Source organism: Urocampus carinirostris, chromosome 3 (genome assembly GCF_059441175.1).
Source record: "Urocampus carinirostris isolate Australia breed hairy pipefish chromosome 3, RoL_Ucar_1.0, whole genome shotgun sequence".
Taxonomy (NCBI): Eukaryota; Metazoa; Chordata; class Actinopteri; order Syngnathiformes; family Syngnathidae; genus Urocampus; species Urocampus carinirostris.
The window spans coordinates 11,105,780-11,121,167 of NC_142351.1; the positions used below are offsets into that span (position 1 = coordinate 11,105,780).

General features: G+C 40.0%; 2 protein-coding genes across 2 annotated transcripts; both read right to left on the minus strand.

Annotated features, from left to right (window-relative positions):
• Window positions 1-784: 784 nt before the first annotated feature.
• LOC148368662 (E3 SUMO-protein ligase ZBED1-like) lies at window positions 785-8,206 on the minus strand. The gene is made up of 2 exons (XM_088330662.1): window positions 7,995-8,206; window positions 785-5,507 (listed from the first exon to the last, which is right to left on the minus strand). The coding sequence occupies exons 1-2, from the start codon at window positions 8,201-8,203 to the stop codon at window positions 3,851-3,853; spliced, it is 1,866 nt and encodes a 621-aa protein (XP_088186788.1). The 5' UTR covers window positions 8,204-8,206; the 3' UTR covers window positions 785-3,850.
• A 1,701-nt stretch (window positions 8,207-9,907) lies between these two features.
• snrpg (small nuclear ribonucleoprotein polypeptide G) lies at window positions 9,908-15,251 on the minus strand. The gene is made up of 4 exons (XM_088329776.1): window positions 15,107-15,251; window positions 14,897-14,919; window positions 13,868-13,992; window positions 9,908-10,092 (listed from the first exon to the last, which is right to left on the minus strand). The coding sequence occupies exons 1-4, from the start codon at window positions 15,136-15,138 to the stop codon at window positions 10,042-10,044; spliced, it is 231 nt and encodes a 76-aa protein (XP_088185902.1). The 5' UTR covers window positions 15,139-15,251; the 3' UTR covers window positions 9,908-10,041.
• Between the last annotated feature and the right edge of the window lie 137 nt (window positions 15,252-15,388).

Consider the following 15,388-nt stretch of genomic DNA (forward strand, 5'->3'; position numbering starts at 1 on the left):
TCCTTTGTTTCTCATATTCTCTCTTTTTCTCTTTATTTGTTTCTCTGAGTGTTTTTACCTTCTTTTGCTCTTTCTTTTATTTTTTCCTTTTGTCAGTCTTTTCTCTTTCTACCTTGCTTTCCCATTCTCTTTCTCCCTTCTCTCTCTCCTTCTATTTATCTCAGATTTTTTTTCTTTCTCTTTCTTTCCCCCTCTTTCACTATTTCTTCTCTCTCTCTTTCTCCCTTTCTCTGTCCCATCCCCTCTTTTCCCCTCTTTCTTTCTCCAATTTTTCTCTCATTTTCTTTCTTTCAAATCTATGAGTCCGGCCCCTGAGAGAATGTTTGTTCTATCGTTTGCCCCCGGTGTCATTGTAACTTGTGAAGTCCTTTGAGACATTTCGTGATTAGGGGGATCAAGGGACAATTTGGTCTGGCCAATTAACCTGACATGCATGTTTTTGGAATGTGGGAGGAAACCGGAGCGCCCGGAGGAAACCCACGCAAGCACGGGGAGAACATGCAAACTCCACACAGGAAGTTCGATCTCATGACCTCAGAACTGTGCCACACATGCACTAACCAGTGCACCGCCGTGCTGCAGCAGCTATTAAATATTTTAAAACCAATTAACTACTTTGACAAATGTCAACTGATCAAGTACTCTGGGTAAACACAAGCATGTGTAAGGCAACACAGGGTTCGTACACAATTTCGTGCCCGAGTTTAAGCTCTTTTTAAGCCTCATAAAAGCCAATTTTCCAATTTCTCCGGTACCCGGCATCGTAGTCCGATGCACCGATCCTGATGACTTTCTAGAGGGAGATGACGCTTCACATGACAACGCCGTACAAACTAATGCCAGCTGCCGTTAGTCAAGAGGGGAGAAGAAACGCAATGGCAAAGCCACCATGGCATGCACGTCGATGTCATTTTTAAGCAGACTGGTTTTATTTTTCGTCATTTAATACGGGGTATGTTGGGTCAGACTTCCGAGACACATTGCAACTATTTCAAGCATTTACAAGCGCTTCACCCTAAATTCAAGCACTTTTCAAACCTTGAAAACACAGCAATAAAATGCAAGCATTGTTACGGTAGTACACGGAAATGATGAAAAATAACACATGACAAAAATAAAGGGTGAATAAAAGAACATTCTTTTGAACAGAAACCTCAGTCAAAAATGGGTTTTTTTTGACAATGAATGTATAGATGGAATCACACTAGGCTAACCACTGCATTCTGACTAATATCGTATTTGTGCAATAAAGTGCACACTTTATCAGTGAAGGACCAAGTGCTCAGAGGTATATCCTTGCATATTAAAGTGTCAAATTATTACAATTTTAATATGAAAGCGTATTAAATCAGTGTCTGAAATAACGTCTGCCCGGACGCCCGGGGCGTGCATCTTTTAAGTCGGGCGTACAACTTACACACTGTCTCTGCCCGGGTGGCCGACAACTTTTTCAAGAAAGAAAAAATAAAAAAAAATTTGCATATCACTTTGCAAGGTAGACGCACAGAGAACACAAGAAAAATTAATAAGTGGTTAGGAATCAAGCCAAAACCTCAGCCCCATAAGAAAGATTCAAAAGAAGTCAACAACATTTATGACGCTACAAAACGTAAACGTACATTAAAAGCACCGTGGAAAGAGGAGTTCACGTGGCTTGTAGCAGACAATGCAACGCAAACATGGCATGAATGAAGATGAGTAAATACAGCTACATACTGATGGCAGATTGAAAACACCCATGTCATATACATGCAATGAATGTTATAAGTAGATTTATAATAAACTCAATTTTAAAGTGTTGTTCTGTTATATATTCTGATTCTCAATCCTTAATTCTTTGCAACAATGGTTTTTTTTTGTGCTAAGTCGTCTTATTGTGTTTCAAGTTGTGAAAAATAGGGCAGACAACTTTATGGCTGGGCAGGCAACATTTCAGAGTTGTCTGCCCTCCTGTCCGCTAACTTTTTGTCCTGAGTTTCAGACATTGATTAAATACAATCAGACTTTTATTAATTAAAAAATCTAAATAAGTTTCTTAACATTTTACACATAAAATTAAACGAAATCAACAAAGCTAAATTAAAATGGGAGGCTATGTTACAAAAGTTGTCGATTTCGCTTGATGCGTCTATGACAACCTTTCCTCACGGCCAGGATGGGACATTTAGAAATATCAAGGCTTTTTACTCAAATCTTTGAACTTTATCACCCTAGTGTTGCTTTTCAATGTTTATTTCTTTCATGTAAACAAAAAAAAAACAGACATTCTGCACTAAGGGTTAATTCAGTGTCTGAAATAACGTCCGCACGTGCATCTTTTACGTCGGGCGTACAACTTAAGAAATGTCTCCGCCCGGGTGGCTGACAACTTTTTCGAGGGAAAATTTTTTATTATTATTTTTTTTTTTACAAATAAAACGTATTATTCCAATTTCGATATCTTCGTTCGTTTTGGAAATTTCGTTTCGTTAGGAAATTTCAGTTCGTTTGGCAATTTGCATACTCAGCAGCCAATCAGAAGCCTGCATCGAATAACTTCCTGCTTCCGGACTTTCCCGAGCGTATCATTTTCCAAGGTAGGCGGACAGAGAACACAAGAAAAATGGATAAATGGTTAGGATTTTTTTGTCAATTTAATAGCGCTCTTACTTGTGGTATTGCAGTAAGACGTTTTCCATTGTGTGACGTCATTACGCACGCACCATTTTTTGTTTTGCTAATTGTTGATCGCCATGTTGTATTGACTGGAGTCGTGTTCTTGTTTGCTTGCTGTTGAGGAATAAATATTCTTAAAGGCCGAACCACAATGTCCTGCTTATCTTCTCACGCATGAGGAAACTGCACACTCTGACATATCCTTACCAGGAATCAAGCCAAAACCTCGGCCCCAGACGAAAGGTTCAAAAGAAGCTAACAACGTTTATGACGCTACAAAACGTAAACGTACATTAAAAACATAGTGTAAAGAGGAGTTCACGTGGCTTGTAGCAGATGACGCAACGCAAACATTGCATGAATGAAGATGAGTAAATACAATGACTGTTATAAGTAGATTTATAATAGACTTAATTTTAAAGTGTTATTCTGTTATATATTCTGATTATCAATCCTTAATACTTTGCAACAATGGGTTTTTTTTGCGATGAGCTGTTTTATTGTGTTTAAAGTTGTGCAAAATGGGGCAGGCAACTTTATGGCTGGTCCGGTAACTTTTTGTCATGGGTTTCAGACACCGGTGAATTGCATAACTTTTCCAAAAGACCCTAACAGGAATTATTGAAACAAGCGTCTCATACTTACAAAACACTTTAAACTACGTTTTCAAAAAGCTCCTTTTTTAAAAAAAAGTAAGAGGCTAGGAGCTCTCGCATCACCTTAGTGTCTATCTGTGAACCCCATTGCCCTTATTCGAGGAGGCGGCCATCTTGCCACTTGCTATTGCTTGAAGATAAATGACATCAGATCCATGACAGCTAACCGTTTATCTGAGTTTTCGATGAGTTCTTCGAGACTGTGATCTCAAAATATCTGACTTCACTTACACTTGTACGTCACTTGGCCCTCTTGCGCAATAACAACACTGAAGTTAAAATAAGAATTTTAAAAAATTCCAGGCTATTTGTGCATGTGATCCCCAAAACTAAAGGTAGCTAGACAAGGTAGTGAGCGTATGTATGTGAGAGGCTAGGGCTGCGTCCCATTCTTCTCCCTTTCCCTCGCTATTTGCCCTAGTCACTCGGTTTTGCACGTGCAAATAGGATGCGTCCCAATACTCTCAAGACCGAGGGAGAAGTGCCCTCAACCCATGAAATAACCACTTCAGATGGAGGGTAGGTCTTTCTTGACATATCTACAGAAGTCCATGATTGCAGTGCAGAAAAGTATAAATAGCAGCATCCTCTGAACTAAGACTTGCCCTCCGTCTCGAGATAATGTTCCCAGTCGCAAAAAACATTCGCTTGGATGGCGTCAATGTTGCCGGGATACCCAAAAAACACCTGGCCAGCTTGGCCAGAGTTGGATATCGCGCGGCATTTGTTTTCCACCACACCAGCGGATTGTCCTTCTTGGATGTCGCAAGTTCTCCAAAGTACTGCAAGACTTCCTTTCGCACGGCTTGACTTAGCTGCTTCTCCTCGTCCTCCTCATCGCTGGTGTCCGAATCCGACGACGATTCCAGAATCGTGCTGGGATATAATGCTTTCTTCGGAGCCGAGCGTCCGTCCGATTCAGCAGTCCCGTCATTTCCGTTATCATTTGGCTTCCATTCTTTCTTCTTGATAGCAAGGGCAATTGTTTGGATTTGAGTTTGGACCTTGAAGACATCTTCGGCGGGCAAGAACTTGAGTTTTCGAAACCTCGGGTCCAAAGCAGCGGCTAGGAGGAGCAAGTTAGGCGCATCGGGCTGAAATAAAAACAGTTTTTGCAATCTCTCCTGAACTTGTTCTACCACCTGAGCCTGGAATTCCCTCACTGGTGCATTTTCAAAGGTTGAACTCAGCGTTGCTTTCTTAAGGTTGTGCACCAGTTGTGGAAATGACGAGAGAGTGACGTAGATTTCCCCGCGTAGGAACTCGGCCACGCTCACAAACGGTCCCAGGGCCCGAGTAAGCTCCTCGCTGAGGTGCCACTGCTCCGGCTTGAGATCCAGGTATGGGTGACTGCCACTCGAATTGACCGTGGGATCGGAAAGAGCCGCCGTCACGGGCCACCTTTGTCCGAGAAGTCTGGATAGCATGTGATACGTTCCATTCCAGTGGGTGCTTACATCCCTGATCAACATGAGCGTCGGCGTTCCCATTTTCTGTTGCATCTCTTGGAGCTTGGCCAGGGCCAGTTCATTCTTCTTGAAGTGTTCCACAAGGACTTGCGCAGAAGACACGCAGTCAGCGATGGCTCTGTTGTTTTGAAGTGTGTCCTGCACAACTGAGTTCAGAACGTGCTCGGAGCATCTCAGGAGAGCCCAGCCGTGCCTTTCCTTCAAAACGGTCACTGCCGCCGTGACCACATCCCCACTGTCATGGACAAGCACCTTCACCTTGGGGAACGGAATATGAAATTTGTCCGTTACCTCCTCGAGCAAGTCTGCGATGTCGGAGGCGGTGAGACTCTCTGTAAGGGAGACTATTATTAAGGAGAAAGATTTCATCTCCCAATCTTGATCCAAAAAGTGACATGCCACCCTGAGATAGCGCTCGGTGCCCATGCTGGTCCAGATGTCCACAGTCAACGCCAGGGAGTCCGTGTCCTGAAGGAAGGTTTTCAAATTCTCGGTCATTTGTTTGTGCATCCTCTCCATCAGATTTGTGAAGTGAGGTTTATCCGGCATCCTGTAATTGGGGTTGAAAGCTGAAATCATCTTTTTAAATCCCTCGTCTTCCACCATGGACAAGGGGTGCATGTCGGTGACCAGCATTTTTAAAATGCTCTCTGTTAGCAGGGAAGCTTCTTGATCAGTACATGGCACCGACTGGCGGGCAAAGCAGTCGTTGGGCCGCTGCAATGTGCTGAGATGACAGATAGATCACAGTATTAAATTGTATAAAACGTAATTTCCCTTTATGTGGCTAAATCGAAATGTTAGGTTGAAGTTGATGCCTACTCGTCCGACGCTACCCCCAAAGGGAAGAATTTTGAAATACAGTGGAACCTCAGGTCTCGACCATAATCCGTTCCAGAACCCTGTTCGAAAACCGATTTGTTCGATCACCGAAATCATTTTTCCCATTAAAAATAATGTAAATCGTTTTCATCCGTTCCAACACCCTGAATGTTTACCTTGAATGTTTAACGTAAACATAAAGCTAACCCAGGCTAATCGTACGTTCGCGTTATCGTAATCTTCCGTACAAAAGATTCCCCTAACATGAACGTGTAAAAATTAAAAAAAATCAGGTAGTTTACAAGTCATTTAGCACCTGGGTCTCCACAACAAGTGGTGAGCGGTTCATTGAAAAGGGGGCTCCGTTCCAACAGCCTCAATGTTGGGCTCCGTTGCAACACCCTGAATGTTTAACGTAAACTTAAAGCTAACCCAGGCTAATCGTACGTTCGCGTTATCGTAATCTTATGAATAGGATTTCTTACCTTTGTGGTGGTCAGCAGAAGGCGCTCGCACACCTCCTTCATATTTGGCTATTATTTCTTTCTTAAATGCAATAGTTGTACGCACTACTTTTCTTTTTTCACCTGTAGCAACTTTGCTGCTTGCACTGACTTTCTTCGGAGGCATAATAAGGGGCTAAAACACCCGTACGCCGCTCAGCATCGCACCCTAGCGTACGCACTCACGCATTACCGGCGTTCGAACTCCGATTTTTTTGACCGCACAGCGAAGCAAGAATTTCTCGAAATTTTTGGTCAGACACCGATTTGTTCAAACTGAGGGGCGTTCGAAAACCGAGGTTCCACTGTAGTGACTGAATGCCTTTAACAAAAATGCAAATGAAATGATCTGCATTTATATAGCGCTTTTCAAGTCAAAGCGCTTTACATTTCCCAATAGCGGCCGTGATCTGTGCAGCCATGTAAGGCGCTAACTTGCTTATCGGGGGTATTGGGGGGTTACCCAAGGACACTTCGACATGTAACATGGACAAGCCGGGATTCGAACTGGGATCCCTTAATCCTAAAACGATCGCTCTGCCTCCTGAGCTACTGCCGCCCCATGGGTGCTTATCTCTGAAAATATTGAGTTTTTTGTGAAATATCGATATTTTCTGAATATGTTCTATGTTAGGTAACCAAGTCATGTTTATTGGTGAAACCTTTCATTACAAGGAGTTTCAAAGGCCTGCAGACTATTATTACACCATCCCCTGATCTAAAACCTACATGAGGGCAAGGAAAAACTCAACATGTTGGGGAGGCAGCGCTAAGATGAAGGATGTCTCTCGTCTTAATAGAATAGAATAGAATAGAATTTACTTTTATTGTCATTCTTTGTAACAATGCACACAGAACAAAATGTCAATACATCTGACCCGTAAACTGGTGAGGAAGGCGGGCTCTGTTGTGGGCACAGAGCTGGACAGCCTGACAACTGTAGCTGAGAGACGGGCACTGAACAAGCTGCTGTCTATCATGGACAATTCATTACATCCACTCCACAGCATCATCTCCAAACAGAAGAGCAGCTTCAGCGAAGGACTGCTGTCACAGTCTTGTTCCATAGACAGACTGAGGAGATCATTTCTTCCTCATGCCATGAGGCTCATTAACTCCACCCGGGGGAGTAAAAGCCCACATTAAACCCCACCCCCACATTTGCACGTTACCTTATTTTTATTACAGTGTGTACTTTCCGCAGCACTATTTAAATGCTCTACAGCAAAACGTTATATTGGGTATTTTTGTATTCTATATCTTTATTTTATTTTTCAACACAAGGATACTCCTGGAAGTGTGAATTTCCCTACAAGGGATGAATAAAGTATCTATCTATCGATCTATCTAGATGAGCGGAATGAAAAAACCTTGAGAAAGGGACTGCACATAAGGTAATCCCCCTTCCAGGATGACCAGGCTGCAACAGATGTTGCAATAACAAATAATACACAGGTAAAACTAACAGTCGGCCAAGTTGTTTTTCTTGGCTTTTGTGATCCATAAAAATTGACCTGAACATAATAACACACTGTGTATTATTTAGCGTCTCCTGGACGTTGTTTGGGCAATGGTCAAATCTAATTCAAAGAAACGAGGTCTCTGACAAAATAAAGACAGTCAGACGCGTACCTATGTAGGAGGATTTAAATAACCGGTTCAATGTAGCCTAATGTAGCTGAGTAAGAGTACAGTATACCCTTCAGATCTACTCAAGTAAAAGCAAAAAGTACAGTATACTGATTGGAAAATATCCAAGAAGTACAAATGTCCCAAAACTTACTTCACGAGGAATCACGTTAAAGTGTATACTTGTCGTCGTTCGTGATAAAATAGTCTGGGAAACGTATGGAATGAAATGGCAAATATCATGTTTACGTTTGTGGTACCTGGAGTAGGCGTCGCCGGTTGAGCTGACTTTAACAGGATGCTTACGGATCAGATGTTGTATCATTACTGACGTGCTGCCGTGAAAAGCCAGTTCGGAGTTGCAATAAACACATTGCACTTTTCTTTCTTCCTTTTTAAGCTTGAAATGATTCCAAACTTTAGACATTCTCTGTCTTTTGTGGGCGGTTTCGTGCACAGACTCCGCCATCTAGCCAACATTCATTCAACACGTCGGAACAGTGTGTCGCTGCACAAATCCGTGTGGGAACTTGTTCTTTAAAGGGACAGTGTGTATATAATCTCAGATGTATGGTATAGTGTAAGGGTGGGCAAGACTTATCCAATTTGTATTTATGGCTAAATATACAGATTATATTTCCTTTTATATGTTTTAAATTGATTATTTTGATCAAATTGTTTTTTAATTGAAATCCACAATTCAAGCAAATCCATATACGAGGTCCAGTTTAAGCACTAAATTTGATATTCAGTTTTGTAGTATTACTGTATCTTTGTAGTATTTCAATAGTATTTTAAAGGTATTTCTATGGTAAGATTTATGTTTTTATGAAGTACTATTTGTTGAGTATTTCTGTAGTGGTGTTTTGTATTATAGTATTAGTGTTGTAGCATTTCTGTATTTTCTTCCGATTCAGAGTGAAAGCAAACCAATATATTAGGTCTATTTTTCAACACAACATTTGATAGTTTTGTAGTACTACTGGAGCAACTTTGTACTGTTCCATTAACATTTACTTTCATGGTATCTCTAGTTTTATTGTGGTTATGTAGTTTTTCTTAAGTAGTACTGTATTTGTTGAGTATTTCTGTTGTAGTATTTCATTAGTAGGGTTTTGTATTGTAGTATCGCTGTTGTAGTATTTCTATCATATTTGTTTCCATGCATAATGATAGAATACTAGAATATTAGGTTTTAAGCACTAAATCTTTAAGTTTTGTAGTTTTTTTTCATAGTTGTATTTTTGGGGACACTAAATATCCTGGAACCAAACAAACAACAAATGTGCCACATGTAGCCGTAGATTGCGGCATCTTTATTTCATTTTCATGAAGTAATATTAATATTCCTGACATTTCTTTTAAAAAAAAGGTAGTCATTTCGCTTTTCTCATCTTACTTTTTTTCCTGGAACAATTTGTGCAAAATAAAATATAATTCCTTAAAGTAACTATATGTAATATTTGATCACTAGATGCTGCTCTATTGTGTAGTGCAACCAAAAACGAATGCTAAAAAGCACAAAGAATACAAATTTTGGATATTCAAAGTGACAAAAACGCACCATTGAACACCATTTTGCCGAGCCTTTTTGAGGTCCTACTTCATCCCGACCACCGGTCATACAGGACTCATAGTATCGTAGTTACTTTCGTTTTTGGATACCCTAAGCAGCAAGATAGCAGATGATCAAGTCAGCTCCCTTGAGGCGAGGCTCAAGTTATGTAAAATAAATGTTTTCTCGACCTATGAGTATTTTCCAATCACGCATGTTTAAATAATTTTGCTTACTATTGAAATCCCTGTTTTTTTTAATAAAGTTTATTGTTTTATTTTACCACTAGAAGACATTAAAGACACAGTATTTACAAAATCACTTAAACCGTGATGGTGTCGTAGTGTACTGTTTGTCTAACTTGATAGCTTACTTAAGATGCGGCTGATTCCCAGTTCAAGACCGGGTTGGAACATATGTTGGTTGCGAGAGGGATGGGCGACACCAGGCTGTACTTGCCCGAGATACCACAGGAAATAGTGCCCTTACGACCCGTGTGGTTAAAGCATCCAACCAACCCTTTCAGAAAAAAAGCTAGGTTTCTTTAAATTCAGCACTTGATTGTAATACTGAATGAGCTCTTATGCCTGAAGAGAAAATCTTACATTCAGCAGTGTCTACCAAAAAAGGGATTTATTCACAAAACCATGAAACTGACATTTAACACAAATCCAAAATAGCTTTGTTGCTTCAATTTAACTACATTTAAGAAAAATTGTCCCCACAAAACATTTGCCCTGGAGCAAGAAGTCTCATACTCTCTCCAAGGCCTCCAACATGATGATGCTGTTACCTCGGATGACCTGTAACAAAATGTTAAAAACATGAGCAAGAGAAAGAGGAAAAGGACAAGCAATAAGATGAGGAAAACTGGTCAATCTTCAGTGGCTGCAGTTTTAGGATTTGTACACCTTTTTCATGGCCAAATTCAAGCACCTTTGAAGACAATTTTCCAATTTCTCAAATACGTTTAAAGAATTAACATATTGCTAATAATAATTAATTTTCGTTATCATTATTGTTCCCGCCAAGTTTGCAGTGGCTTGCAAAACTATTTGGCCCCCTTGTGCATCCATTCAATATGGTTGGTGTAAAGTGTTAAGAAGAGGCGAGCTGTTTGTTTTGATACAAAAGTGGAATATGTAAGCTTGATGCGATTGAGAAAATGGTTTGATCGCTCCCCCCACTTTTTACCACGGAGGAAGAAGTCTCCTAACTCTTGAAGCCCATCTTCCAAGAGTAAGTTAAAGAGCATATTATTTTATGAAATGTTTATTTTTTAGTACAAAACAATACAGGTTGTCTACTAGTGATCCCAAGAAGAGATCCGCAGGTTCGAGAGCGTTCTCCATTCGGGCCCCGGTGCTGTGGAATGCTCTTCCCCCTGAGATTCGATCTGCAACCTTAGTGGAAATGTTTAAATCCAAGCTTAAAACACACTTCAATTCTATAGCACATTAATAACCTATAGGAAATTATTATTATTATATTTCCTGTTGACAATATGTGTATTATTTGTTATTGCAACATTCATTGCAGCCTGGCCATTCTGGAAAGGGGATTACCCCCATTTCCTTTGTTGAGGTTTTTGAGGTTTTCCTTGCCCTCATGTAGGTTTTAGATCAGGGGATGGTGTCATACTAGTTTGTAGTTTAATATAATCTGTGGTCTGTGCAGCCCTTTGAGACGCTGTGATTAAGGGTGTCACAAATAAACATGACTTGACAGTTACTTATATAAACCATAAACATACATTCCATACATAATATAGCACTGAAGCAATTTACGAACAAATCCAATTCACTAACGATCGTCCGGAACCTATCTTGTCCGTAAATAGGTCAGCGTCTGTAATTTTTTTCAACATTCTCATACTGTGCTAACAAACTTTAAAAAAAAAAAAAAAAAAAAAAAAAAGACATTGCAAAAATCTTCCCCCACATTTCAAGTCCTTTTTATCCTCAAAAACCAAACATTAAAATGCAAGCATTCACCATTTCTTATTAGATAAAATCTAGTAATTTTAAACGGACAGTGTGTAATATCTAGGGCAGGGCTTGAGAACCTTTTTGACTCAAAGAGCCATAGAAGCAAAAACTTTTTGGTAATTTTTTTTCTGAGAGAGCCACAACATATATTTTAAGACCAAATACAATAACCCCCAAACCCGCTTTCAGGAAAAAAAAAAGAATTCCTCCGCGTACTTCATTTGACTGTGTGACGTTAGAAGATTTGATAAAATCTATGAAATATACCTGGCACAACATCAACATAAATATACCACTTAAAATTAGTCTATCTTCCACAGTTACTTAAGAGTGTTGAGGCTCATTTGACTGTCATTTTTGTCCTTAATAATGTCAAACGAGGTACAAGCAAAGTTCTTTTGTAAAAATGTCACTAAATACTGCAATTGAGGAGACCAAAGTCTACCTTCCGTGAAGACGGCGCTGGGCAAGGAGCTAGAGTGTGCGTGGACTGTGTACAGCCCCGCCTATTCCTACAGCTCACCCAAATTGCTATTTATTCTTTGTTAGAGCTTCTGGGTGAAACATTTGTTTTGGTTTAAAGTGTGTTCTGTGGCTTTTCATCATAAAGTGTATCAACAATGAACATAGATTGTTTAATGAACTTCCAAATAACGGAATATTTTTAATATTTACAGCCACAATGGGTCTGTTGGTGTTACACCTCGACTCTAAACTGTAGTTACAATGGTGTATATCAGGGGTCGGGAACCTTTTTGACTCAAAGAGCCATAAAAGCAAAAAATATTAATTTTATTTTGGGAAAGAGCCACACCATATATTATGAGACAAATTTACTAAATTGCTAAACCCGCGCCCCAGACAAAAGCTTAGTCTTCAGCACATTTATTTTTGATGATTTGATAAAAATTATGAAAAGAGAATAATGCCAGAGCCCCTGTCCCAAAATCAACAAACATACCACTTTAAACTTGTCTCTTTCTTGCAATGACTCAAGATCGGTTAAACTCCTTTTGACCCTTTTTTATCATACATATTGGTTTCAAAACCAGATGCAAGCATTTATTTTGTAAAAACGTCACAACATTCTGAGAATAGGGAGCCCTATGTGCTTACCTTTGGCGAGAGATGGGAAGGAGTGCTTGTACTTTTTGCATAGCTCCACCCATCCCTCCCACTCACCCAATCAAATGACTAAGTTCTCTTCCGGTGTTTTGGCGTATTTACAGTTCTGTGGATTCATCATAAGGTATCTGAACACTGAACACAGATTACATAGTGAACTTTTATATAAAGGATTCTTTAGCGTTGTACAGCTAAAACAAGTTTTTTTCCCCCATTTTTTTTGTGTGACACCTTGACTGTAAATTGTAGTGAAAAACGTGCCATATATATACTGCGAAGTAATCATTCGTTAGTAAGCTTCGGTTTGGCTTTGCATGTAACATAATAGGATAGACGAAACAAGATGGAGAAATTTTGCATGCAATCAAATCTGTCTCTGAGCCACAGATACTCGTAGAAAGAGCCATATATGGCTCGCGAGCCATAGGTTCCCGACCCCTGGTGTATATAAACTGGACCGAACCACATGGTTTTCAGGAATTGTCTCAGTTTTGCATGTGCGATCGTTGGCTCTACATAATTCAACAAGTGAAATATTACACATATTCCATTTTATCTCCAAGCCATATGTACTCATAAATAGAGCAATAGGATCCCAACCTGAACATAAAACAAAAAATAAACACTTCATAAAATAATATGCTCAATAAACAAAGAAAGTTAAGTGTAACTTACTTTTGGAAGATAAGCTTCAAGAGGTCTCCTACGTGTTAGAGTGGTCGAAAAAAAGTGATCCAACCATTTTCTTAACCGCATCAAGCTTTCTTTTCAAAAGTAACAGCTTGCCTCTTCTTTACACCAACCATATTGAATGGATGCACGAGATATTAAACAATGAAAATGTCAACAGTCTTAGCACACTGGAGACAGTATAGACATAGTATAAACAGTATAGAATGTTTTGAAGAGGAAGCGGGTTTTTTTTATGGGTGGATGCTGGGTGACCTCTCACAGCGCCACACGCCGGTAGCGGTGGAAAGAAGCACTAAAGTAATGTCCTGTAGTTGGAAAAAGGTGCACACAATACAGAATCTAACTTACAGCAATGTCTGAAGATTATACAAACCCCCCCAAATTTTTTTTCGGATGTACTGTTTTTCGTAAGTCGAATGGTCGCAAGTAGGGGGGCGTCTGTACTTGTTCTTAGTTGCACTACATTATACAGTGTTATCTAGTTGTCAAATAATATACACCGAGTAAGGTTTGGGGTGAATAATTTACAAACAAAGGCAAATAGATTTAAATTAATTAGGAAGTAGAATCTTTTCATATAACATTTTTTACCACACTATCCGTCCATGTAACTCGCAAAATATAGGTAAGTTGAGGAAATATGGACAACGCAGATGTTCAAAATCCAAAGTCAACCTACTAGGTTTGTCCTTGCAATATATTAGATTCTTTCCCTACCACATGGCAATGACAAATTATGACAAAGGAGCGTTAACATCAAGAAAGTACTTACCACCATGCCAATGGTATGCTGCTGTCCTCCTGGTCCCATTTCTAGGCAATCATCCATCACCAGGTTCATGAATGGATCAAACCCTCGTAAGATGCCCTGGACATGTCTGCCTCCGTTTAACTTCACTAAAACACATTCACAAATTTAGGCATTGAAATCACTGATCTAAAACAATCTCATCACGATACAGAAAACCCTCGATTCACGCCGATTAGCCAGCATCTCTTGACTTGAAATCTCTGATGTCGATAGTCCAATTCATATCATAGTGTCTTTCATACTGTACTGTGACCATGCACCTGCTCTGCTTTCTTTCTAAATCTCGTTGAGAAGAGTTTGTAACCCACTCCTTTCGTCGAGCTGCCTAAACGATGTATCTTTCTCTCAGCAGGCGAGGCTTTTAATCAAGGTGCGTCCAAAAACCAAAACACATAAGGAAATGAAAATGAAATTATCTGCATTTCTATAGCGCTTTTCAAGTCAAGACTTCCCAAAGCGCTTTACAGTGTGCTTCACATTTCCCAATAGCGGCCGTGCAGCCATGTAAGGCGCTAACCTGCTTATTGGGGGTATTAGGGGTTCAGTGTCTTACCCAAGGACACTTCAACATGTAACACGGAGGAGCCGGGATTCGAACTGCGATCTCTTGATCCCAAAACGAGCGCTCTACCTCCTGAGCCACTGCCGCCCCAATGGGTTTCAATTATCTCTCTCCGTCTCTTAAGTCAGAACGTCCACTTTAATCAGGGCCTCCTCCTTTACGGATTTCAATTATTCGCGCGTGGTTATGGCCCCCAAAAACCGTGATAACCATGGGGTCTCTGTATTTTCAGATGCTTTACATGCCTAGGCACGAATGCTGCCTTTAATGATCCATCATTATAAAACTAAACTAACCATCACCAGGCATACTACTAGATATTCAGGTCCAATTTTGTGTCTAGGGGGTTGAATCAACACTTGAGCAAGATCTGTTAGTTCACTGAATACCAAATATAATTTAATCGGACACAAAGGTGGCGTACTTACGCGAAAGCTTCTTGTCCATGAACCTAATGGAAGAAAAACAAAAATAAACAGCTTACGTCAACGAAGCCAGAATAATGTATTACCGACGCTTAGCAAGGTAAAGGCTAATGATTCCCGGCTTTTATTTGAAACAACGCGGTCATTTCGATTAGTTACCATAGTCCGTATGAAAATAAAGCGTACAAATACATTCAGTACATTAGAACTTACTTTTTCAGCTCGGGTGGATGTGCTTTACTCATTTTATCGTTTTTTTCCCCAGTTAGTAGAAAGAATCGTTGTCTTTTCGTATCAGAAGCGTGCACTCGGTAACCGGAAATTCACCCGCTACTTCCTCGGTTACGAGTGTCTAGCTGCAATCATCTGTCCAATTTTGACTACTGCCCCTCTGCGGATTTCAATGGCAATTACAAGAAGACGCCATAAATGTTAAACAGTAATTTTGTGTGGTTATTTTGCGCTTATCACGCTTGACTATGAAAACTTGAAAAG